The sequence below is a fragment of the Megalops cyprinoides genome, chromosome 1 (genome assembly GCF_013368585.1).
Source record: "Megalops cyprinoides isolate fMegCyp1 chromosome 1, fMegCyp1.pri, whole genome shotgun sequence".
In the NCBI taxonomy this organism is placed as follows: domain Eukaryota; kingdom Metazoa; phylum Chordata; class Actinopteri; order Elopiformes; family Megalopidae; genus Megalops; species Megalops cyprinoides.
The window spans coordinates 13,346,785-13,373,207 of NC_050583.1; the positions used below are offsets into that span (position 1 = coordinate 13,346,785).

General features: G+C 43.6%; 1 protein-coding gene across 2 annotated transcripts; it reads left to right on the forward strand.

The window, feature by feature from the left end:
* The first annotated feature begins 472 nt into the window (after positions 1-472).
* Positions 473-23,748, forward strand: LOC118789287 (synaptogyrin-1-like). Of its 2 annotated transcripts, none has more exons than XM_036546864.1 (4): positions 473-869; positions 13,148-13,385; positions 18,923-19,068; positions 19,670-19,853. In XM_036546864.1, the coding sequence occupies exons 1-4, from the start codon at positions 771-773 to the stop codon at positions 19,769-19,771; spliced, it is 585 nt and encodes a 194-aa protein (XP_036402757.1). In that variant the 5' UTR covers positions 473-770; the 3' UTR covers positions 19,772-19,853. The 2 variants fall into 2 exon arrangements, with proteins under 2 accessions (XP_036402757.1, XP_036401935.1); XM_036546042.1 differs by lacking the exon at positions 19,670-19,853 and adding an exon at positions 23,517-23,748 and having other exon boundaries at positions 474-869.
* Positions 23,749-26,423: the final 2,675 nt, after the last annotated feature.

Consider the following 26,423-nt stretch of genomic DNA (forward strand, 5'->3'; position numbering starts at 1 on the left):
GGATGTTTGACACATTGTTCAAATAGGAAACAATGAAGTCAGAGGGGACTATGAAGATGGGGCAGAGGTGACTGCCAGCTAGTGACCCGCAACATCAGATGAAACACTGTATAAAATGTTTGTGCTAATCTGATCATCAATCGGTTCTGTTCCAAACGCCCCCCCCCCCCCCCCCCCCCCCCAACACACACACACACACACACACACACACACACGTGATGAATGCATTGCTTATATGCTATTTGAATAATGTTTGTTGAATGTGCCCCAATCATTCCAATCAATTTTAGACTTTTAGACTTAGATTATTGCTTTTAGCGTTTTTTATTTGGGGAGCGTTTTATAGCTTGACAGAGGGAAGCGCGCTCTCATGCGCACGAGAATGCGTAGGCTTGTCTCTGTCACTGCTTCAGTCCCCCCCTTCCTTTCTCCACCCCTACAACGCAAACCTGAGATAGAGAGAGAGAGAGAGTGAGAGAGAGAGAGAGAGAGAGAGAGAGAGAGCAACACTATTACAACCAAGTCAAACAACAGCTAGCCACGGACGGAAGGCTGAGATTGTGTGTGAGAGAGAGAGAGCGAGAGCGAGAGGGTCGAGGAGAGCAAGAAGAGAAGGTGACAGAGAGGCCATTACGTTCCACTGGCCTCTGTAATAAATACGAAATACATACGGTAAAAATACTGAACTCGGTTCTACAGTGCATGTCCGTTATTTGAAGCGTATTTGACCCGGGGAGCACAAGAAGGTGGAAACACAAACCTGACTGAAGATGGAAGGGATGGCATACGGAGCGGGGAAGGCTGGGGGAGCCTTCGATCCCGTAACGTTTTTCCAGCAGCCCCATACTATTCTCCGAATCGTGTCTTGGGTAAGTTGTTCCGATTTGCCGTTGTCTTATTCATATAAACATGGTCTTGGTAGTGGCCTGTTACGGTTCACTATAATGCACGCATCCCCCATCGCAAACACCAACCCCCCTGATGCCGCTGTGCGCGCTGCACGGGTACGGAGCCGCTGGCACTGTCCAGTTGCAAATATGTAACGGATACAGTGCATTTAAATGCATCCATTTCGGGGGAGAAACCCATATCAATGGCATATGAAATCACAGCAGGTTTTGGACCAAGGAATGGAGTGCGAGATTGAGGAGACGCAGGTTAATGAATACTGTTCTGTCCTCGTTTACGTTACATGTCATAGGTTAATCTATAAATGCCAAAAGGAAAAAAGGAGCTTTGTGATTTCGGCGTGAGATAACGGCCAATCTGTCCATTTCCCCAGCCCCAAACATTCGAGGGAAGATGTATATAATGGACAGCGCGCCTGTATCTTTCATATCAGGGAGGGCATGTCACCTATTGCAGAATATCATAGAAAGAACAACGGTACGGGCAGGCTGAATCGTGCTGGTGTTTTGGTTGTCTTGTTTATTATTTTGTTGACGAAATAAGTGTCTGCTCAGTTGCGAGAAGAACGCGGATGAAATGCCCATGTGCTCAGTAGGGGATGGTGTTGTTTACAAATGAAGAATAAATGACCTAAAAATGCAATTAAGAAAGGCACAAAGGAAAAATAATTAAATTACACAGATATTTTGAAAGTAGTCTATCATTCACCCTTCTCGAAAGCTTGTTTTCTCTCGATCCTGTTCGCGATATTTCAAGGTTAAAATCGGCTTCAATCACAGATGTGCGCGTTACCGCTGTCGCAACTGACATTTGAAAAATGTTATGTCTGTATATTCAGCTGTACCAAGGAGCACAGTCAGTCTGATGTTTTAGACGCAACGGCCTCCGTAGTCTGTGTGGCAAATGAATGTCCGGCTTTATTTTTTAAGGGTCAGACAATGCATGCTGACACAGGCCGCGTAACAAGATGCTCTGGGTATCGCAGCTATTCATATATTCAAAACGTTGTCACGTGGTATATTTTCAAAGCATATTATTATTATTGTTGTTGTTGTTGTTGCTGTTGTTGTTGTAATGCATATTATCACTACACTGTGATTATTGTAGTGATGCCTTGCTAACACTGTTTTCTTCTGTCTATACCCTGTGCATTTTTTAGAAGTTGTGTTGAATACTGTCTCTTTGCCACCTTAGCTCCAAGTAACACCCATCGTGATACAAAATGTTTTGGTCTAGTAATGTGATCATTTTTTTCTTGTGAATCATTCCTGTCCTTTCCCAAAATTAAAGCAATTATTCTTTTTACAGAGTAATTGTTTTAAGGGATTGTTGCAAGGGGTGGCTGTTGTGCATCGGTGGGCACATTACTCTGATTATGTTTAGCCTGGAAATACTGTCCATGTAATTTAGCTGCTTTTGCTCTATCTGTGGCAACTTACAGAACATACAACAACAATCACATGTCTGTGTAGGTTTTAGAATGAAGGGAAAACCCTATTTTAGTGGTAGCTGATTGTAATTTCCCAATATGCCGTTTCACAGTGTTTTGTCACAGTGGCAGTGTCTGAGTAATTTGTTGTGGTTGTGCATATGTGCATTTGCATGCATATATGTATATGCATGTGGGTACATGCAAGAATGGGAGAAGAGGGAGATCCTTGCTTTCAGTCTTGTGACCCTGGGAATCTGACGGTCAGTGTTCCCAACAACAGTGTCTCATTCAGGTTATGAATCTCCAGTCTTCGCTTGTAAGTGCAGCTCTCTAAACAAGTCCAGACTATCCCCAACAACAGCACACAGACTTGAAATATGCAGTAGTATTTTCTTTGTAATATCCCTTTCTAACTATTTGTCTGTATTGCCCATGATTCATGCTTTCCCCATTTCCCATAATCCCAGCCCTGACTCTAGACAGCAGTCCTGTGTGTATGCTGGAACAAAGCCTCATTATTATTGGAATCACTGTAAACATGTCACCCACAGGACTTCTGTCTTCATCCCAGTCCTGAATGCGTTGTAGGTATGGTCCCTGGCAAACATGTTAGATTTCAGCCATTCCCAGCAGTGTGTACCTCTGAACAACTCAATCTGAATGTCATGACAACAGGAGAAGCATGGCACGGAGGCAGTGTCCCAAATGCTCCTGTGAGGGTTAATAAAACCATAACTATAACAGTGACCGTGGTATTGGATTAGAGGACAATGATCCACTCAACAGCACCGCTGTATGTCTTTTTTGGTATAAATATCAAGAGTGACCTAAGTAATGGTCATCATCCCTTTCCTAGCACTGATACTTATGGCCATATTGTGAATGATCACCATTAAACGGGACTTGTGACCACAGTGCTGCCTGCTAAATTGAAGGTGTGAGGAGAGTTGTTCTGCTTTTTGGTCCCCTTGAAAAAGTTGAGACTGTTCAGTTAAAGTTGTGCAAGATATTCCACTCTTTAGTCTGAAACAGAATGAAAGAAAGTCAGAACTGAAGAGAAGAAGTAATGTGCTCCGATATACGCACCCGGGACTTTTTTGGATGGCCTCATGGGTCACACACAGTACCAGCTGTGTGTCACACCTTGATGGACACACACCCACACGAATCACAGAAGCGCATCGCACTGGCTGAGTGCATAAGACCTGGCTCTCACAGCTGTCTCCTTTAGACACAGCAATTGGCCGTCACAGCTGTACCTGGAGCGAGAGACCAGGAAGTGGACGGCAGTTCCAGCCATCACTGGGAGGGACCTGTCCAGCCCCCAATCCCTGCTCTCCATTTTACCTCAGATATTAGCTGACTGTGATCAGCATTTTAGAAAGTCAAATCACCTGAGCAGACCTACGTGAATTACCATAGGTGTGGCAGCAGTATAGAGACGTGGCAAGTAGCAGGGCTTATAACCCAGACTCCAAGTCTGATTCCCATGTAGGGAATTGCTGTTGTACCCTTGTGAAAGTACATGAATTGCTGTAGTAAATACCTAATTGTGTAGGTGGATGACATATAAAAACTCTGTGGGTTGTTCTGCATAACAGCATCTGCATAGCAGATAATGAAATAACATCGTGTGTGCATGTGATGGAATCATTGCAGGAGTTCCATCCAAGCCAGCAAGAAATGGGTTTGAGTCTTTGAGTCCTTAACCACCAGTTTTAACTAATAACTGTAATTTAGTCTGACTTCTGAACGTGTCTCTGATTATTCGAGAGTGATTTTGAGGGATGGGTGCTCCTGATCAATGCCCAGACTGAGGGAAAAACAGCTGTGTTGCATTGACAGCCATTTAGATCTTGAGATGTTTAATGGATGCAACACAAGCTGAAAAGCGAGGATGTTTGTCAGCACTAGGAAAGATGCCCTCCTCTGAATGTTGTGCACTTTGGTCCCATTGACTCCCTGTGTTCCTGGATTCTCTATATTTTTGCAGGGTAGGCTCTTCTATTCATCTATAGTTAGGCTATAGTGATCCCAGGTATGTGTGTTAATTAAACAGTTTCCCACATGTCCAGATGTTAAAAGAATCCTATTTCCAAAGTGTGGCTGTATGTCACTCACACCCCTCCTGGATTTCAGTTGCTGTGACTGTGCTCTGTACTCATCTGTGTCACTTGTCCAGTACTGTAGATAGTGGCTTGTGCGAGTACATTAGTGTTGGGTCTGTCTAAGTCAGGAGGCTAGCTGTAGGTGAGTCAACAGTCCTAGCATTACAAGGAAGTGTCTTAGGAGAGCATGCAGTAAAGTAGAAAAGGATGACAAAAGGTGCAGTGCAGTGTGGGAAGGGTTAGGCAACTGCAGGATTCATGAGTTGAAATAACTGCAACTTCACAGCATGGGTTAGCTGCAAACCTCTTCAACAACAGTTAGACTGACAAACAGGTGGGTGTGTATGCGTGTGTGTGTGTGTGTCCGTGTGCGTGTATATATGTGTGTGTGTGTGTGTGTGTGTGTGTGTGGTGTGCATGTGTTTGTGTGAGCACATGTCCGTTTTGTGTTTGAGTGTGGATAAGGGGTTGAGGTACTCTCAGTCTGAATCTGTGAGGAGTTTCATACTGCATCTAGGTGTCTTATTTTCTTGTTCTCTTGTGCTCTGTGTCTCTAGCTCGTGACTCTGACTTTCTTTGAGGTGAGGAAGTCCCCTGAGAATCTGTGTGCAAGCAGTGAGGTAGCATGGAAAATACCTATATAAATAATAATAACATTGCAGGATCACGCAGGGTGCAAAACCATGGCCAAGAATAAGGACACCCAGTCCGGTATTTTTTCAGTCTCAGTTCATCAGGCAGCAGGCAAGAGCCATAAGGAAAAACTGGGGATACTTGCAAACTGCCTATTAAAGTGTCATTCAACCACAGTTTTATAAATGTATGTGTCGGTCCTCAGCTTTATTATAGTAAGAATCCACACCAAAAAGCCTCCCCCTCTCTCTCTTGCTGTATTGAACAACTTCACTGTGGATGCTGGGGACTATAGGCAGAGAGAAGCAATACTGAAAATGTAAGTTTGAATAGAAATTTTATTATACATTTGAATCCCTGTAAAAATATCAATAGTTTGATTGGTATAGGACACCCCCATGACCATGTGATGAGGACTGACATTGAGATCAGAAAAATACTGGGTCATTGCAGAGTCTAAAATGAAGTATCCATTCACTTATAACAAACTGGAGATGAGCAATATAACATCCTGACCTGAGAGTGAGAGAGAGAAAGAGAGAGAAATTGAGAAATGAAAGTGAGAGTTCTGTGCCCCTGAGACAGTTGTGTGCACTTATTTGAATACCCACTAAAATGTGATACAAGCAACAAATTGAGAATGCAGATGTTCTGCGGTTTATTGTCACTTTAAAGTTTGATAGTTCTCTGTCACAGAGGTTTGTGGGTGTGAACTGAGCAAGCTGTTAGGATGGTGCAGAATGATGGAGGATGTAAAGGGTTACTGAGGCGTCGTCGGTGTGTTGAAAGTGTGTGCCATGCTTCCTATCCTTGCACAAGTCAACCCGCATTACTGCTGGGGCTTGCCAGTGTGTCAGCAGCCTCCGGAGGTCAGTGACCTCAGCTCACGTAATAACTGCTCCACGGCAAAAATGACAAAAATGAGAGAGGACAAGATAAGTTGGTTGCAAGCAAGGCCAAGCTGGTTGAAACGTAAGTGGTGGGGTGTCAGGTTTTTATGCATTACCTTTATGATGCAAGGGAGATATTTATGAAAAGGCATTTAGAATGGATGGTAACCCGTGTGTTAGTAATAACTGTCTGTGTTTTACCAATAATCTGTCTCACACTATGTAGTCGACACAGTAGAAATGTGTGTGTGTGTGTGTGTGTGTGAGACTGTTGTATGTGTGTGTGAGTGCAAGTTTGTGTGCGTGGGTGTGTGTGTGTGTGATTGTGTTGCTGTGTATGCATGCATGTGTGTTTTTGTGAGCATGTCAGTGTGTGGCTATGTGCTTATGCATGTACGTGTACAGATCTTTGCTTACAGTCTTGTGACTCAGGGAATCTGACGGTCACTGCACTCTTTCTCTCGCTCTCTCTCTCTCTTTCTCCCTCTCCCTCGAACACAAGGTCACAGAGATTAAAACAGAAAGATTGTGTGGGGGAAGGGGAGATGCAGAGCTCAGACAAGGAATGGGCTGAAAGAGGGAGAGAGAGAGGGAAGGAAACCTCTTCTCTCCTTCTGTGTGTGTTAGCGGAGGGGCTCTGCATTGGCTGAAGAGGAGTAATCAGGCATGTGCTCGTGAGGAATGCGCTGAGACACTCCAGGCCTCTCCGCCATTTTGGCGCTATGCTGAACCAAGTACGATTTTACCGATTCGGTGATTGATCAATAAGCACATTGTTCATGCAGACCAGCACTACTCACGCTGACGGAGCTGAGTCACCGATATTTCAGCAGACCCCCGAGGCCACGCTTCTCATGTGGTCTGTATGCAAGCATGCAAAAGACCTGCTTTACAGTGGACCAGCCCGTTGCAGTACATGGAAACTGGAAACTGCAGTTAAAGGTTTGTCTGGGCAGAAACGGAAAAAGGAAGGGCATTCCGCTTTGGACATTCCGTTCACATTCTTAGGTGAAAGCTGCAGGCAGTGCTGTATCACAGGGTATGCTGTACACTGGGTATATGCTGGGTGTTAGGAGTGCTGGGCTAGTGTGTGTGTGTGTGTGTGTTTCCAGGCTGCATTAGTGCAATGGGCCGATATGCATACAGTGTGTGGGCACCTGATGTGTGGTGGCTATTGAATTCTGACACTGAGCTGCCGAACAAACACTGGTCCAGTGGCTCAGCAGTGACGTGCTGGGGTGTGGAATGCGGAATGCTGAGTGGCTCTGTGTCACACAGGTACTGGCAGGAGGCAAGAGCCATGTGGGTTTGGTGTCTTACCATCAAAGAGCATCACAGATGTGCACTCGGGTCCTTACTGAGAATGTGCTGGGTCACATTGTAGAATAACCCAAATGTTGGCATACCGGCATACGCAGTGTTAAGCAGGAGTGGTCAGTAACAGCGTTCACACTGCACACTGAATTGCTGCACCCAGCTGCCTTGCATTAAGCAGTGAAACAATGCTGTCCGTGGTGTAGAGCTGCACTGTCTGCAGTGTGGAGGAGTGGTGCTTTCTGTATTATGGCATGCTATGCTGTTTACAGTGTGTAGGTGCTGTGCTATTTGGAGTATGCAGACGCTATGCTGTCTGTAGTGTGGAGTGTACTGTCTACAGTATGGAAATGGTGTGCTGTGTGTTGTGTGGTCAAGTCTTCGCGTGTGTGTGTGTGTGTGTGTGTGTGTGTGTGTGTGTGTGTGTGTGTGTCTGTGTGTGTATGTGCATCAGTGCATCTATGATTCCAGGCATGCATGCATACGTGTGTCAGGCCGTGTCCCTCTGAGCTCAAGCACACACTGCACAGGACATGGGCTTCTCAGATGAGTCTTTGTGTTCTGGAAAGTGATCTGAGAGTGTGAGAAAGGAAGCCACGCTGCTCCACATTAAAAATTCATTTATTTCTCATGGCACCAGGAGAAAATAACCTGGTGCTCACTGTCACTGTATGACTATCAGTCGAAGGGGAGATGTATGACTTTGTAAACATGTAAGCATAGACAAAGTCTGAGTTTATAGAGGTTTCCAAATGAATTAAAGTAGCTATCATCTGTTTTGTATTAGCCTTTGTTAGAGTGAGACAGCTACAGCTTTTTGTCCTTTCTGTGTTAACTTGAAAGGTAGTTACAGTATGGCCTGTAATGATGTATGGATAGTGGACTGTGAGGGTGAATGTTTGATGAGAAGAGGCATCACAGTGTGACGTGGACTTGTGATGCCTGGATAGCTGGTTTTCTGCACTTTACAGAGTATTGGCCAAACTGTCGTGCAAACGTTAACTTTTTCCTGACAGCTCTGACCCTGACTGACCCAACATCACCTTGCAGATCACTAACCACACCTGAACCTCAGCCTGCTTGTAAAGAAGTTAGTGCCAGATAGATTATGGGTTTCTTCACTGATTCTCTCTTGGTTCAGTGTAAGGTGGTTGGTTCAAGTATAGTGAAAAATTCAGTGGAATCATATCAGGGCCAGTGAGCCTGGTTCCAACACAGCAGTGAAAAAGACCTGTCAGTCAGTCTGGGAGCTACACTCCCAGCATGAACTCTCCTACATTCATAAACCAAATACGGGCAAGGTTCTGACCCTGTCAATTTCCCAAGTACTAACCTTCCGTCTAACACCAACTCTGGTGGTGAATTTGACACCTGACAAAGTCTCATTCCAGTCAGACTGGCAGATGCCCATTTTTCTTCTGCCCGTAATTTCAGGCATTAAAGACAGACACAGACACAGCCACACTGGTGTTACTACATCTGACTTTCAAATTCAGTACCATAATGACTGTTACACTGACAACCTGTCATCCTGACGAGGCCACAATGATACAGTGAGGTCAATACAGTGGTGCAGGTGGACACAGTGATGCCAAGCTGCAAAGCCGTGCTGGCAAGAAGAAAGTTATACCACAGAGACCAACACATTGCCATTAAAGGGGAAACACAGAGACTCCCCCCACAGCAGTGGTATGATGACACTGATACAGTATAGCTGCTGTCACAGGACACAATATGCCTTGGTCTCTCTCTCTCTCTCTCTCTCTCTCTCTCTCTCTCTCTCACACACACACACACACACACACACATACATACACAACAACAGGCATACAAAACTAGGCAGGTCTGTTTTCACAGGGCAGGCTTTTGCTGACACAGTGGGATAATTCTGACTGGCTGTGAGTGAATGTGCTGGCCTGGGGGGGTTCTCACCCAGCTCTCTTTACCCCCTCGCATCCCGTCCCCAGGCAAAGGCGAACACACAGCACACAGCGCTCCAAATGCAAGTCCTTAAACCTGCCTTAATATAGAGCATAAAAAAATTTGCCTTCTGATCGTCACAAGATCAGAACCCCACGTGGTTGACCTCCACAATGCCTGCTTTCATGAGGAGCTGTGGCCTTGTGAGACAGGGAAGAGAGTGGGGCTGGTGATTAGGAGGCCAGCAGACAGGGCTGGCTGGGAGAGAACAGATATCATGAGAGGACCAGAATAACACCATGGCTCTCTGCATTGCAGTTAAACTCTATCTTGAGTATGCACACAATCAGTTGGGACACCACTCACTTGCTGTGTGTGTGTGTCCACCCACGCTTCAACCCCATTACATCACATATATTTATAAGCTTTTTATCTCTTGACTGACAAACAGTAGAACCCATGCGGACAGTTGTGGAGTTTGGGAAGAGCAATTTGAACAAAATAGCTAGCTCAGGGCTCCATCTGCCATGTCCCACCTCAATTGAACCCACAACCCATTTTGCTCCAGAACAATAGTGGAAGAGAATACACATCACAGTAAGATAGTGTTTTAAGACCCGGAACAGTCCCCTCCATGGCAACCTTCCCAAAAGCTCTCCAGAATCTTCTGACGTTCATCTTTTATTTATCTTTCATTTTCAGATGCACTTTCCTCCATATCACCCTCTGTCCGGATATTGTGGCTTAATAGATTGGACTAATCAAAAGTGTAGTTCCCCTCCGGTCTATACACATGAGTGTCCCTTTCTGGTTAAGAAGGGAATGGGTGTGTTACAGGTGAAAACAGGAGTGTGTGTAGGACAGAGAGGAAGAAAGAAGAGAGGGAGGCGTGTATGCCAGAAGGTGGAGCACAGACAGTGTGGTAGAGAGAAGTGTTGAAGAAGAAAGGGGGATGCAGGCTGGACTTTTGAGCAAGGAGCCTATGATACATGCATGCATGGACATCCCATTTTGATTTATTCACAAGAGCTTCTCTGGTAGAAATGAGCGAGAAACCTCCCCCCCCTTTTTTATTCCTCCCAGAAAATAAATAGCGCGGTAATTGAATCGGAATGGCCATGTGACCCAAGATACCATCCCAAGTGCAGCCCAAAGACAAGACACTTTTTTCTGTCCCAGTCAGTCCTTGAACCACGGTGAAAGCTGTTATTATTTCATTTGGGTGATCTGTAATGCTGGGGGGAGGAGGTGTGCACAGAATAATGTCTACTGAAGTCTGCGTTCAACCCCTGCACCAGATTCTCTGCAGATAGAACGCAATGTCACATTTGAAACAATACTGTTGCTATTCAGATCAGTGTTTAGCTTTGTGTTAGATTTATGACTCAGAATCATTTGGATGAGGTGGAAGTTGGAAAGAACTGGTTATATAATGATATACCATCCCTAGTCAGAAATGTTGTCTATATTGTCACTATACTCTATACATTGTGGTTGTCTCCATACATCATCACTACCCTTGCCACCAGACTTCATTGTTATCCTTGTCATCGTATTTCCACATACCTCTGTGTCACCATCACCATCACTACCACCTTCTCTCTGTCATTCTACCTTGTCTCTATCCCGTATTCTCAGGTTCTTGTGAGCAAATATACTCACAAGACAAAAGCAAACCAATTTGTCTCACATCACAGGAAAGCCAGGCAGACCAGTTAAAACAAAAGCAGGATTTGGAATTTGGAAGCCTGAATTCTGGGCTGCACTACTGTCTGATGAGGAGTCCCTGTGTGATGTTTCAAGAGGACATGGGACCACCTGGTGATAGCAGTGATTTCTGTAACTATATGCCTGAGCTCTGCAGAGCAGGTCTTGCTGAAAGATAAGGCAAAGGGGAATCCCATGAAATAAATCATGCTGTCTAAAATGGTACCGTGCTCACCTGAGTAAGAGCTTCAGATGAACGAAAACACCCTGTGCTTACCACTCTAAGCCATAAGTTTATCATTGACATCCATATTCAATCAGGTATTCAAATACCCTGATGGCTCTAAAATTCTATCTTTGTTGCCGTGGTCTTTTTGAGTTCCAAATTCCTCCTGTTAAGCTTGAGTTTTTAATCGAGTTTGCCATATCAGGCTATTCTGCTTATCATTTGTCACAAGTGTGTTATGAAAGACTTCCTGTTGCTCCTGGTTGGATGGGGTTATGAAATAGTTTTATGTTGATCTTGTTTCTTATCCTAATTTTAGTCCATCCCTAGCAAAAGCATAATTTAGAGTTGCAGATGTAGAATTTGTAAAAACAAATGTGGTCGGTATCAGAATGTCATATAATTCTTGCTTGGTAGAGCATATTGTGAAAGGCTTAGAGGGAATTTGAAGGTCAAGTTCATCATATGTTCCTCATTTTTAAACTCATTTTTACTCCTGCTAAATCACAACTGAGCCCTCAAGGGCATCATTCAGACTCAGTTTCTCACATATGTTCCTCAATTATCAGAATATTTTTATTCTGTTTGAAATAAAACTTGAAAGATTTTCAAATTCGTAAAGGGCTCATTGAGCAGACAAATGTTTGTTAATAAATCAGTTAATGAAGCAGTATAAATCAGAATTTGTTTTTATAACAAAGAGAATTTCAGGAGCACAAGCACAAGAGCACCTTTGCTAAGAGCCGCCATGCGAACTACCCTACATTATTCATCTCCTGTCTGGATACATATGCCGCCTTCCAAAATACTACACAATGTGGGCCAGTATGTGGTACACGCCAGGTTTTGCCAAAAGAGTGTGAGAATGTGAGGAGGCAGGAGAGGATATTCCAGGAGACGCTGCAAGCTAAAAACCCATGGAGAGCCGACTCGAGGAAAGGAAGCAGCCAGTCTAAATATAGGCCATCCCCTGCTGAGGGGACCTAATGAGGGCTAGGGTGGCTAGGACCCAGCCAGGCGCGCTCGGGGACTCCGGCACGGTCCGCCGGGATCATTCATATTGGATGACGGTTAAATGGAGAGGACCCCCGGGGACGGGCTGGTACACAATGGGGTGGGGTAATAGGAGACGTGTGTCTGCAGAAACCCAGATAGGCTCCCTGTCACGCAGTCACAGGTTTGGGCTCACCTGTCTGGCACTCACTGACGCCCAGTGCTCCGGACTCGGTGCTAAAAGACAAAGACAGGAGAAGAGCTGTCTCTGCATCTCAGAAGTCAGACACTTTCTCAAATGCTGTCACCACCATACCTCAAAAATGACATTATTGCCACACTCACGTACTCTCCTGTGATTGATGAAATAAATAACCATTTATTAACAATGTTTATCAACACTGAATCTTCGAATAATCTTACCCAATAATCTTCTAGTAATCTTTCCCATTCCAAATGTTTGACATGTGAATCAATAAGTGAGAGTTGCATGGGTTCATCGGTTTCTGTTGTCACCCATGCTTACATCCATTCCCTCTTTTTTGCCTTTTTACAGACACATAACCACCGGCATGCATGCAAGCACACACACAGACGCACACACACACACACACACACACACACACACACACACACACACACACACACACACACACACTGCCCCGGAGTGACAAATGCAGCAGCCAGCTGTTAAAAGCGCAGTCTCTGCCAGCACCACCCACAGTCTGCTCTCATCCTCTCAGTGATGGATGGGCTTTCTCCCGGTGTGAGCGGCGGGGACATTAGCAGGTGGACGTTAGGTCCTGGCTGTAAACAAAGCCGAGATACACAAACAGTCTAATCCACCTCACATCGAAAAAAAACGGTCTCCCGTGAGCCACGGCACAAATTAAACAGCAAGTGCTGCAACCTCAGTCTGCTTCTCTGCAAACAAGCTCACTCAGCCATATGCTGCTTTTTAATACAATTTTTCTTCTCTCTCTCTCTCTCTCTCTCCTTCCTCCTTCTTCCACAGCTATTCTCCATTGTGATATTCGGCTGTATCGCCAACGAGGGCTACGTAAACCGGCCCAACGAAGTGGAGGAGTTCTGCATCTTCAACCGCAACCAGAACGCCTGTAACTACGGCGTCACCATGGGCACCTTGGCCTTCCTGTGCTGTGTGGCCTTCCTGGCGCTGGATGTCTACTTCCCCCAGATCAGCAGCGTCAAGGACCGCAAGAAGGCCGTGCTGGCTGACATCGGGGTGTCCGGTAAGGCAGGACGGGCATAGAGGGCATCTTGCCCGGAGACTGGGCACTATTGCAAAAGGGCAATGGAAAATGCAGGAATGCAGAGGGATAACTCATGCTTTGCAGCATGCATTGACTAGCGCATGGCCTCCCTTTCGGTGGAGTTATAGGCAGAAATACAGTGGGTGAAGGGGTACACTGCTGAGACACGCTGCCACTCTCATTAGACATGTAACTGTTTCCCGAACGGCTCACCCATTTAAGGCGCTTGCTCCAAACTAAGCCCTAGACCTCACACCCAGGGTGGTGTCTGAGATGTGTTATTCGCCAACAGTGACCGCGAGTCCATAGCAGCAGACCACGCTTGGCTCAGCTCCATTTGCGGGGTGGGAGGGTGGGTTTCGACATCCCCTCATCCCACCTCTTTGGCACCCTCTAGCAGCTTGTGAGGCGCCTGCGAGGCGCTGGGATGACATCAGCAGAGGCGCACCTATCTTCCAGTTGGCCTTCACTTTGCTGTGCTGCACTGCATGACCGGGGTGAAATATGGCCGTTGGCTCCACGCAAGTGTATTGGAGGATTGTGTTCGTCTCGCTTCAGCGCTCCTGTGCAAACATTGAGACTGCTGCAGAAAAGACAAGCTTAACGCCGCCCAGGTGGCGATTCCTAGAGTATGACGGGGGAGGAAAAGCAGAAAGAATGTATTAAAAAATACATTTAATTTTTCACATTTGGATAGTTGTGATAGTTATGCTACAGATCGCCCTATAAACCAACCGCCAACGCTTATATAAGGCCAACTGACACAGGTGCTCTGTCTGCACTTCAATCATATTTCTTCCCTGTATTTCCTGTGTCTCATCCTCTACTATGCATGACATGCACTTTCGCGGTGCTCTCCATTTTGGTGAGTGTTTTTGTATTAGCTGTGCACGCACTTTTCTCAGTGTGCGTTAAAAGGGTCTCCTGTTGTGCGTTCACTTGCAACAATGGCGCCTATACAGCTCTATTATATTGTCTGACTTTGCCATTGTTCAGCTTTGACTTTAGTTATATGTACCGTCATTGTTGGCCGTTTAATTCACTTCTGGCCAACTGCCAAACCAGCTAATAATGACAGAAACAAATAGAAAGCAGTTGTGCACAACAAAATGTGCAAGTCACATTTTGCTGGAACATGCAGTGTAGAACAGTGACGTCTCTAGGTGCACATACAGGAAACGTTCAAGGACAGAGGGAGACATGCGACTATACGGCTGAGCGTGGAGCCAGCCCAGATAAGTGCAGGTACGCCATTAATCCTCGGAGAGTTCAGCGCGCAGGGCGAGCAGGTGTGGGTTAGTGCTGAGTAGCATCGCTCTTGTCCGTTCGCCTCTGCTTTCGGATCGGAGCTGGTAGTTCCAGTGGAATGGCGCTGGTACTGGAGGGGAGCAACACTTGAATATTCCACCAACTGTTGACTTCCCTCCAGTGCTGAGGACAGGCTGCCGCTCCCCCCCCCCCCCCCCCTCCAAAGAAGTGTTCTTCAAGGATCCTTTTGTTAAGAGAGTGATGTGAAATAAAATCTGATTGGTTGATTGGTTGATTGATTGATTTTTTTTAATTGATTGATTGATTAAGTGAGCGAGCTATAAAAGGGGAGTTGTGGTTTGGGCCCTGGTTTTTCTGAGCTGCATCAGAACTCCGAGAGCTGAGATATTGATGTGGTAATCATGTGTCTCATGTCTGTGGAAAAGGCACAAGTGATGAATGGTTTGGTGGCAGACAGTCGTGATGAAAGAACTGATTCATTGTATTTTATTGCCGTGCGTATGCATTTGTTCATCTAGACAACTCACACGAGACCATACCATGTTACACACATTTTCCTCTACACACACAAACCCACATACATACACAAACACAAACATACACACACACACACACACGAAGTTATGTGATACCTCCACAATGCGCATCTACTGTAAGAGGCTTCCTCTGATTACCATGCTGAATCGGGTCCTCCATCCATTGCTGCTGCAGTTCCTGTGATAGGGAAGGAAGAGGCATCTCTAATGACCTGTGAGACCCCGTTGGTCTCAGGACATCCTATGCTGGGAGAGTTCCTCCAGAACTCATTACCTGTCTCAGGTTACATGGTTAGAGGTACGATGGGGTCACACAATGCTTCTTAATCACAGACATACTCTCTCCCTCATTTCTTTCCACTTAATGGCTCAGATAGACTTGTTCTCCTTTCTGCTGTAAACTGCAGCTCGATGTGGTTTGCATGTTTATCCTAGACACTGCTTTAGTGTCTCAGACACACAAAGCCTGCATTTTTAATAGAGTCTACGAAGCAGATGACATATACAGTGCCAGTAATGTTTATAAATGCAGCACTGAAACATCGTATGATTATGATCTATTACTATTCATGTCTTGAAATACATACAGTGTACACAAGGTGTGCCAAATATATGTAGGATTGAAGGACAGAAGGATTGAAATTGTGACAAATTTCAACCCTTCTGTCAGTTTCAGGCCATGTGTATTCACTGTATTGTGTGTCAGTGTACTGCACATCTCAACACTGTGCAATTTAAACACAGACAATATGACAGGGAATATTATCTATAAAAAAGCAGTACTGAAAGCAGCACTGACAGATTAGAAAAGGCCTGATCTTGCAAATTAGAGCATGCGAAAGCTATGGAGAGAAGGTTTTTCCTCAAATGTCATTTTGAATTTTCAGTTTGTTGTGAGTTTATGAAACTGGGATGAGTTTTGGAAGTTCATGTTCATATTTTTCCCTCTGGATTCAGCATTAATTGTGACTCTTTGAGTATAATGCTGTTTTAGTCAGGCTAACATTAGGTGAAATTCACAGATTTTGGTGTCATGTGCATATTATTTAGAACCAAAGAATTATCTCCCATTAATGCACAACAAGATCAGCCCTAGAACAAAGCCCTGTTATACACCCAATGAAAATTTGTATTTAAGTGTTCTTCACATACTTAAGAAAAATGACAAAATCTACAGCCTACATCTGAAACCGGCTGAGTCAGTCAAAAAAAATGACTGGCATACCGCAAAAGTGGAACAAATTGGCTTCATACCACCAGGTTAGGGGTGGGTGGGTAGGTCAGCCAGGATCCTCCTCGTCTTTTCATTCTCAGGTACCATGTGATTCGTTAGTTTCCTGTTAGCTGCTCAGATAACATCACTGGAGTAGCTCCTGTCTTTCAATATGCACCCACTCTGCAGTAGTCCCATTTGGGACTTGTAGTGCAAAAATAGCCGTTGGCTGTGTATGAATGTGTCGGAGGATTGCATTCGTCTCTCTTGACAGCTCTCCCACACAAACTCAGAGGTTATTTGGCAATTCCAAAACCAGGTTGCATAAAAGGGAACAATGCATTTAAAATCTCATTCTGTTGGTGTGAAAGACAGAAATCAAGTGAGAGTATGCCCTGTGATTCTTGTATCACCATTGAGTCTACTGAACATGTTGGCAGGAACAGTAATGTATGAAAACAGGAGAAGCAAAACTAATGCAGTATCACAAATATTAACAAGCAATGGGTAATAATTTACAGTAAAAAGAAATAGTGAAATGAAATATTAAATAAAAACAGGGTGAAGGAAAAATAAAGACAAATAGGGTCATATTACATAAAGTAATTAACAGAAACAATATTTCAGACCTGGAGTGTTCCAGGTGTGAGTCAGGTACTGTTTCATGTCTGTAGCAAACGGACCCTCAGGCTGTAGCAGAGCATGTACAGCTTTGGTCCTCAACAAGGAGGATGAGAAGTTCCATGAGAAGTATCTGTTTCCTATAGGGCATTGGTTCTCAACCAGTGTACCGTGGAATTTTGAGGAACCCGATGCATTTTTATATAGGTGTGTGGGTGTGCACTTATACTCTGTGAAAAGACTGATGTTTTAAATTGTGCTGTTAACCCTTTCGCACATAACTTATTTTTATGCTATGTAATGCGTGTGTTACGTTACATGGTTTGGTATGTTTTCATTAGCGTTATTAAGCTTCTCATAGTTTTCAGTTAGCATTTGCTATATTTTTTAATGTTTAAACCGCTGTTTCCTCAAAGCTAAAATTAGTCCGAATTTTTCCAATCTAGTGTTGCAATCACAGCGGTTATAGCGTACACGCTAAATGGCAAATCACATCGGTGTGACCGTACGTGGGTTAGGAAAGGGTTAATGGAGTAATGTTTTGTTTTATTTTATTTATTTTATTTTAGTATGTTGCTGTTCATGATGCCACACTATGTCAGACAAGTCTTGCTCCGACACACTTCAATGCATTTTTAATAAATTATATGATTGCCTGCCTGATTTAACTGTTTGATAATTATTTGACGGTCTGCTGTAGTGCAATATGGGTCAAATCTCATTAATGACATTATAGCCTATTATAATGTGCGTGACATTCTTCATAATCGATAACCAACTGTAAGTTGGTGTGCCTTGATGTTCTGGTTTGACCTTTGATGTGCCTTAGCCCCAAAAAGGTTGAAAACCTCTGCTATAGAGCATAATTATGGGTCAAACTTTTAAGAAGTAAGTATCTTTGATGTTCTCACATTTTAGAGTGAAATGTAGCTTCATCTCGATCTCATGTAGAATGGAATCTTGGTAATTCTTACCGTCTCTGGAGTCCCAGGCTTACCTATGATAGCCTTTTCCTATTTCCAGCCTGTACACACTGCATTTATACTTTGTAAAAACTTGGCTTTGTTGAATAGCTTGCACTAATGACAGGCTCTGTCCCAGTGTAATGTCTTTTTAAAGCCTGTTGGTACCTGAGTTTGCTTTGTACTTTTGCATGCGTGATGCTGTGTTTTAGCTGCTTAGTGTTGAGTGGGAATGAGGAGGGGCCTGGGGTGAGGAGTGGGAATGAGCCTCAGGGCTTGGTGGTTGGACGAGACTCTTTTTAGGGCTCTGGCCTTTGCATTTCAATACAGCCAATACAGTAAGACTGAGTCTTCTTTTAAGGTGCATGCAGAATTTAGTTGCTCACTATTGGACATCTGTTAATAATGGGCATTAGCCTAATTCCAGCCTGCAGATGTGTCGGTCACATTTATCAACATCTTAGTCTGTGACTGGACCCATTTCTGCCATAAATTGAATTAGTTGGATGGCTGATTGAAGACTTTTCAACCATATTTTAGTTTGGGGTTTAATTTGCTTGTTCCATTATGCAACATAAAAAGTCCTTCATGCACTCTCTCTCAGTTCTTTCATTGCCAAGTTGAAATTGCCTGCTAAGCCTATTTTTAGTGTCAGTAATGTGTAGTATGTGCAGTGTCCAAGTGTTTAATTTACAAGTGTGAATGTGAGTTAATTTTCTCAGATCTGGTTCCTTTTAATATTGTAAATTTGATTTATTCATATCTACTGCCACAGTGCTGCCACAGTTCAGGTCTGACAGAATTGCCTGTTCTTGGTGTCAGAAAGAGAGAGAGGGAGAGACAGAGAGAGAGAGGGAGTTGTGAAACCCTCTCAGTTTCCTGCTCTCATTCTCGCTTTCTCTCACTTTCTCCTAGCCTTCTGGTCCTTCATGTGGTTCGTCGGCTTCTGCTTCTTAGCCAACCAGTGGCAGGTCGCCAAGCACGAGGACAACCCCCTGAGGGAGGGCGGTGACGCAGCCCGGGCAGCCATCACCTTCTCCTTCTTCTCCATCTTCACCTGGGTCTGTATCACCTCTCCCACCTTTATGTGGGTCTGTAGACCCACAGGAGCCTATCAATGTCAGTGTCTCTGTTTACCTTCGCCTGAGTTTCACCCCCTGAAACAACTTCACTGTCTCCACGTCTCGGTGTATCTGTGTCTGTGTTTGACAGTCCAAAATCCTCACAATACCACTACATTCTCACTCTCAGTCTGTTTTTAATATGCCACTGTGATCTCACTCAGCCTGTTTACCCATAACCTTCCCCTCTTTCTCCTCCTCACCTGGGTGAGGAAGCTCAGTGCTCCTGCAATCTGCTTCTTCTGCTTTAAGAGAGGTAAATATTCATGGCTAGCTTTGTGGATGAAGTGCTGGGCTGCTCTCAACTGGATTTTCATTGTGATTGACACCACTGTAACACCATTGTGTATTTTTTGGCTAAGATTAGAGTCTTTACATGGTAATCCTAAATCCTCAGGTAGGTTTTTTAAATGAACTGGGAGGGCTAAGATGCTGTTTTAAATTAGTCTGTACTTGCTGAACCAGTCTAGCCATTGGGTCTCTGTGTGACTGAGGTAGAAGCTCTACTGACAGCTGTTCTGCCTGGCTTTCTGTCTTGTAGGGGGCTCTGACTCTGCTGTCCTTGGAGAGACTAAAAAGTGTGTCTTTTGAAGAAGAGTACAACAAACTTTTCACCCCCCAGCCCACGCCCCCACTAGCCTAACACCCTCTATAATGACTGTTGCCCCCCCCCCCCTCCCCAGCCTCTCAGAGCCAACCCTTCTGCTTCTCATTCCAACACAGATTCCAGCACATACTTCAGCATCCAGTTCGATTTCAATAAGCATAATCTGATTTTGTTTTGTTTTACAAAATATTGCCAATGGTTTGTGGTGAACATTTCATCCAGTTACAGGGGTTGTAGTGTATGGCTTCATTCGTGCAATTTGCTTTAACGCATTCATCCGATCGCATTCACATCAATCGAATGGATCACTGTCAATGCATTGTTACAAGTCAATGCTGAAATCAGTGAGATCACACATTCATGTGAAATAATCAGACTTGTTTTTTTTTTTGATGTTTTGTGGTATTTTGCATATTCAGAAATCAGGGATGTTTTTTATTATTTTTATGATATGAGTGCACCTAATGAGCAGTTGTTCACCACTAGGCATAGGAATATATAACTTTAACATCAAATGTTAACAGCCACCATTTTACCCCTAATATGCTGAATATCAGTACTTCTAACACTGCCAAATAGGGTAAAATCCCCGTTCAAGTGACTTGCACTAGCAGCGAATGTCAACCCAAGCTTTTACAAGCCATGGCAGCAATTAATGTGTTAATCACTTTGACCGTTAGAAAATACTATGCAATGTTGAATGTCATTGCAAAGATGGGTTGCCCATACCGAGGGGACCCTGATGTAAACATCCCTGGTGTGTTCAGTGAATATTAACCTCAGTTTGACGTTGACACATAATTAATAAGAGGAATTATTACCACTGTGCCTTATTACCACTCAGTTGGTATATGTTTCATAAGTTTACAGACATGCTGGGACCACAATTCTGTAATATACATTCCCTAATTTTACAGACATATGAGGACCAGTAGTGTTCACCACATTGTAATATGGTCAGTGTGGGTGGTCAACAGCAATCTCACTTGGCTTTGCTTTGCATCTTGTATAAAAAACTTCCACCACCTTTGATTATTGCAGGTACCCAATGACCCAGTGCTAAACTAACAGACAGCCTAATGGTTAAACTCATCCAGAACAGCCTTTGTGTACAACTAATTAACAGGTTATTGTCATGTAGATTATGCATGCTTTGTTTAACAATTTCTCAAATGTAGGACTAGTTCCGTATAATGGTATAAAAATTTGGAGTGGTCATGGGTTTGGAGTGAATAATAACGGAATGAAAAAGTATATTATCCTTTTTGCTGCCAGTTTGAGTTGAATATGACTACAGGGCAATGCCTTGTCTGTGAAAACCACTTCTACAAGTCCCATCCACATCCTGTTGACCATACTGGTAATGTTCTGCCCCATACTTGTGACGTGTTTAATGAGTTAACACGATGAGTTGAAATAGGCATACATTAAGATTCCACATACATATGTAACTTATCATGCAAAAAAAAAAAGTGCCAATCTACTGATAAACATGAAAAGTGCATAAAATAAGGTTGGGGAACTAATTTTAATGCACATAGAGATGTTTATCTGTAATGTAGGAAACCTTATGTTGATGTTCATGCACAAGAATACTGCACTAAAACATATAATTGTTTACACATTTTTGCTGCTACATGTAATACCTTGTTTATAATGCGCTGTCATTATTTTAAAATAAAAAAAACTGTGTGATTGCCAAGAGGAGTTAGTCGTAGGGTGTTATTCAGTCTTCCCTCTTTTACCTTTGTCCTGAATTTAAGCAAGTATTACTTTCTTTATTACCTGGACAATATTTCATTGTGTGTAGCGATAGCCAGATTGGGCAAGTAACAAATCGGAATTTAAGTAACAAGACATAGCTTTAAAAGTAACTCTAGTAACAAAAGTAAATTATGAATGTGATTTTCAAAGTTAAGGACAGCCTGTTAAGCAGGAGGATTGAGCCAATCCCTTATGTACTCAGGCATCCACTTTGAAAACAGTGCCCTTGTGACCAAAACTGCACCAGAGCTAATTAGTATACTTTTAGGCAATAAATTAATAGTGTGGTTTTATATATATATATATATATATATATATATATATATATATATATATATATATATTATTCTCTGTGTTTACAGTTAGTGTTGCACATTAAAAAGGTTGGCCTTGTGATGAGCATTCCAGTAGAACTGAATAATATATTTCTCTGCTATGAACTAATAGTTTGATTGAACAAAACATTTTCTATTTTTCAGTGTTTCCTCCTGATATTTTCTATATCTATTGTACATTTTATCACCTTTAAAAACCATGTTATTTTTATCCTGTGAGACAAAGATGTCCCTTTGTGGTTTTTGTAATGTGATTTTGTTCATCTCTGAAGAAAAAAATAAATATTTGCTGCCCTTTGAGCACAATTACTAATAACAATATTTAACATAAAAAGTAATAAATCTGCAACATACTTCTATCATCTCTATGTTTTTACTGAGCTTACCTGCTGACTATTGCTGCTGCAATACTCTTCATCACTGACTTGTCATGGCAAAAAAAAAAAAAGCAAAGTCTGCCTGCCTTTATCCCCAATGTGCCTCACTAATCACATGACAGAACAAAACGACACAGCTCTGCCTTTAACATGATGGACCTGCACACCATCAGAGAAAGGCCAGTAGCCTCCAAGTCTCCCACTTCAGTTCGCTGGCCCCAGGTCTGTACCATGCACCTTGAACATTAGCATCTGCGTCAGGCCTTTTTCCGGACTCTAACTCTGCTGTAGTCTGTTGTTATCTGCTGTAACCTCACTGTACTATTATAGGGTCTGTGAACGTGCAGGGAGGACTCAAGAGCGTTACAGCTGTTACAGGCCTTCATTTGTTTCTTTTTTCTGTGTTATTTTTGTAATTTTTTTTAATGTCAGTAATGTTCATCTGTACGTATTAAAATTCCAAACACCTTCAAACAGGTCACTCTCTGTGGAAGTGATTTGAGCTGTCAGCCATGTGGTTACAGGATGGGGGGCGGGGAAGAGAATGAGGCTGTCATCTTTCTGTGGGTGGACAATGGGGGGACACCACTTTCTTAATGAGCCCTGACACCCGGACTAAAGCAGGCTAACAAGCTTACTCTCTGGCACTAATCAAAACTAATTTGTTCTCTCTCTTTTTGTCCCCTCATTTACTGCATCCTCTAATACTCTTGTCCCCATTTTGTACTTTATGTTCCATCTGACCTTCCCCTGCCTCCCCCATCCCACTGGCATTATCATCCTCTGAGACAATTTCTCATTACTGTCATCACATATGAATCTCTCAATGGCTCATATTTCCTTAATTTGTGACCCCTGATTTCTTTCTCTGTGGTTCTGTTGCTGTCACCTGGTCTTTCCAACCTTAAACCCTGCTTATCTTCTAAATGCATAATGCATAATTGCATCCCACTGCCCCCCCCCCTTACTGTCTTTCACAAACCAAACCATAATCATAACTCTCCCATACAAACACATAAAACATGCCTACATGGACACAACTGATCCTGTAACTCTGATTCATATCAATCCATCATGTTCTTGACCGTATCTCCACCCCCCATCCCCCCTGCTCTCTTTCAACTCATCATGCTGCACCCACTTCTGACCCCTACTGTTAATTCATTGCATCGGCTGGCTCTACCATCTTTGTATGTGTTCCATCCTCTCCTGCTTTCCGTCTCTGTCTCCCATCCCCAAAACCTCCTTGTCCTTCTGCCCCTCTCTCTCCGTGTCTCCTCCCTCGCTATCCTCTCCACCCTGAAGGCGGGCCAGGCCTTTCTGGCATACCAGAGGTACAAGCTGGGGGCGGACTCCGCCCTCTTCTCCCAGGACTACGTCGACCCCAGCCAGGACGCAGCCGCCGCCCCCTACAGCGCGTACACCAGCGGTGGCGACCTGGAGAGCCCCCCCAGCGGCGGCTCCTACCAGCAGCCCAACACAGAGGCTGCCTTTGACGGCTCTGCGGGATATCAGCGCCAAGACTACTGAGGAAGGGGGCCAGGGAAGGAAATGGGGAGGGAGGGGTTGGGGGGGTCAGGGGTCGAGTTCGGAGGTCAGGGTGAAGGTGAAGGGTGAATGAGTTCAGGGAAGGAGATTGGGTTGGGGGCAGGGAGGTGCGGGGGGGGGGGGGGGGGGGGGGGTCATCTCCAAGATCAATGCTTGTGACCGTACCAGTTTGCCTTCAGCATGGGGGACCCAGTGTTGGTTGGCTGCCCACAGTAGTCCAGTTTCCCCTTCAGTTTAAGGGTGTTTTCCCAAACCAAGGGACTTCCACAGTGTTGCAGCTGAGGGATTTTACACTCTTAATTCCTCTGTACTCATAACTAAAAGGAAATTAAGTGGTGGTGATGGGGGGCGGGGGGGGGGGGGTTAGAGGAGGGGGGGGTGAAAGTGAGAGACAGTTTGAGAACCAAGAGGTTCACGTGCTACAAATGGTCTTCTGGGGTTGGTGCCAGCAGTCACTTTAAGCCTGTTATCCTTAACTGCCCATTACCCTTAACTCTGGTACAGTTTTATCCTTACACAACAATTGAAACTACTATGGCATAGCTAGCTGAAGCTGGGAAAGAAGTCAGTTACTTTTCCATTAGAGTTTCAGTGTAGGGCCATTCTGTATAAACAGCTTCTGTGTGTACAAGGTAATAACTTCACATACTAAGCACACTGAAAAACTGCCAAGAGCCTATCCTAAGTGGTAATACCTACAATTCATTCTCAGTGCTGAGCTGCTTCCACCCACAGAGACTTCTTCTTGACCAAACCCGTAAAGGAGAAATATGGGCAAAGATTAACATTTGAAGTTTTATAATGTATATACCAAGTACTCAGATGCATGATTGAGCCCTCCAAACCAGTGTCCTGTAAGTGCATAACCTGATCCTTTCCTTCCGTCTGGGATGGACGCTGGCTTTACCACCATCTCCAGCTCTCCTTGAGAGCAGGAGAGACAGAAAGCCTTGCTGCAAAAAAAAACAAAACTTTTTCACATGCAAACACTTCTCCTTGTGAGCATATCATGAGGATTGTGCATAATGGTGATTTCACTGTTGGAAAATGACACCCAGGGCCCTCTGACATCAACAAGGAGAAGGGGAGTGCTGGGTTCAAGGCTCACAGGCTACAAATTGGCATGCTCAATTGTGCATGTAAGTACTTGATGCATGTTACAAAGCATGATAAATTTTAATTTCCGACTGCAGATCTCCTTCTACTTATTTGAGGATTTGCAAGTGATGAGAAGCATTGATGTAGACAACTGTATCAGAATTTACACATGAATTCTCATTTGGCTTTGACACCCAGAGCACAACCAACAATGCCTAAAGGACTAACGCAGCAGGGCCCACTGATAATGAAAAGGGTTTTCCTAATTTAAGTCACCACGGTTCTCTGAAAACTGGATCTGTCTTTCCTACATAACTCTAGCTAACTGGTAGAATAATGTCACAGACAGCATTATGATGATCTCATCCAGGAGGAGCAATTTTTCAGAGTTTTTTATAGTCATAAAGTGGAGGTGCACTCAACCTGAACATTATTGTTATCTGGAATGTGAAGACAGCTTCTTTGAGGCGTAGGGATAAATCGTCTGGCATCCCTTCTTAAACTCTTATATTTGCATTGTATCTTGTGGAGCGGTGTGGAGCTGTCATCATATGGTGTTACCACACCAATCACAGAACAACATCCTAACCTTGTACTGATAAGATTATGATTTAAGGTCGAAACACAATGCCATTCAATTCTTTTGCAAGGTTTGTTACTTTTAATTGGTTCACGAACAATACCCAGAGTCCTTTAGGCCCAGGTGCAAGCCAAATCGATAATTGACGCCGACCACCTTGGTGCTCTGCCCAGCTGCGCAGAACTACATCAGCAGCATCATCTTCGACCAGAGAGAGAGGGGCTGCAACATTGCACGCAATTTTAACGCAGCACACAGAGCTGATGGACAGATGGTCAACTCCTTGCAGGCTGATCGCAGCCCCCATCCCACAATGTTGACTGCCAACCAAATACAACCAACACTGACCCCACACAACTGGGATCTTACCTTAATTAAAGTAGCGACAGGAGCCTCATATCGGTATTAGCACTGCTTAAACGTACAGTACCAGCAGGTGAAAATAGGTAAGTGCTAACTGAATAAAAAATTGTGATTATTTATTTATTTTTAAAATGCATTTACAATAAACGGGCACTTCGTTATAGTGTCACCGAGGAATTCAGTCACCACAGATTCCTTAATTTAATCATTTCAAAATATATCATAATGGATGCTTATCTGTGCATTTTTTTTTATTTTGTGTCAGAAGAAATGCTTCTATGATTCTATGTATAAAGAATATATGAAAATGTTTTTTTTTTAAAGATTATAAGAAAATGGTATTCATAATGTCAGATATATGAGTAACATAAAACTACTACATAGCTCCCATCTCTGAAGTATCCATCCACATGTATGTAAATCTGTATTTCAAAGTAAATGTGTTTCAGAAGAATACATATGACTTTATTTTAGGGTATTAAGGTATTTAAAGTATTTAAAGTATGACTAATTCAGTATGGTGTGCAATTGTGTTCGGAATCAGGAAAGAATTTCTTCCTCTTTTTTCTTGGAAAATTTTATTTTGGAATAATTACTTAAAAATATGGAAAAAAAGAATGTTG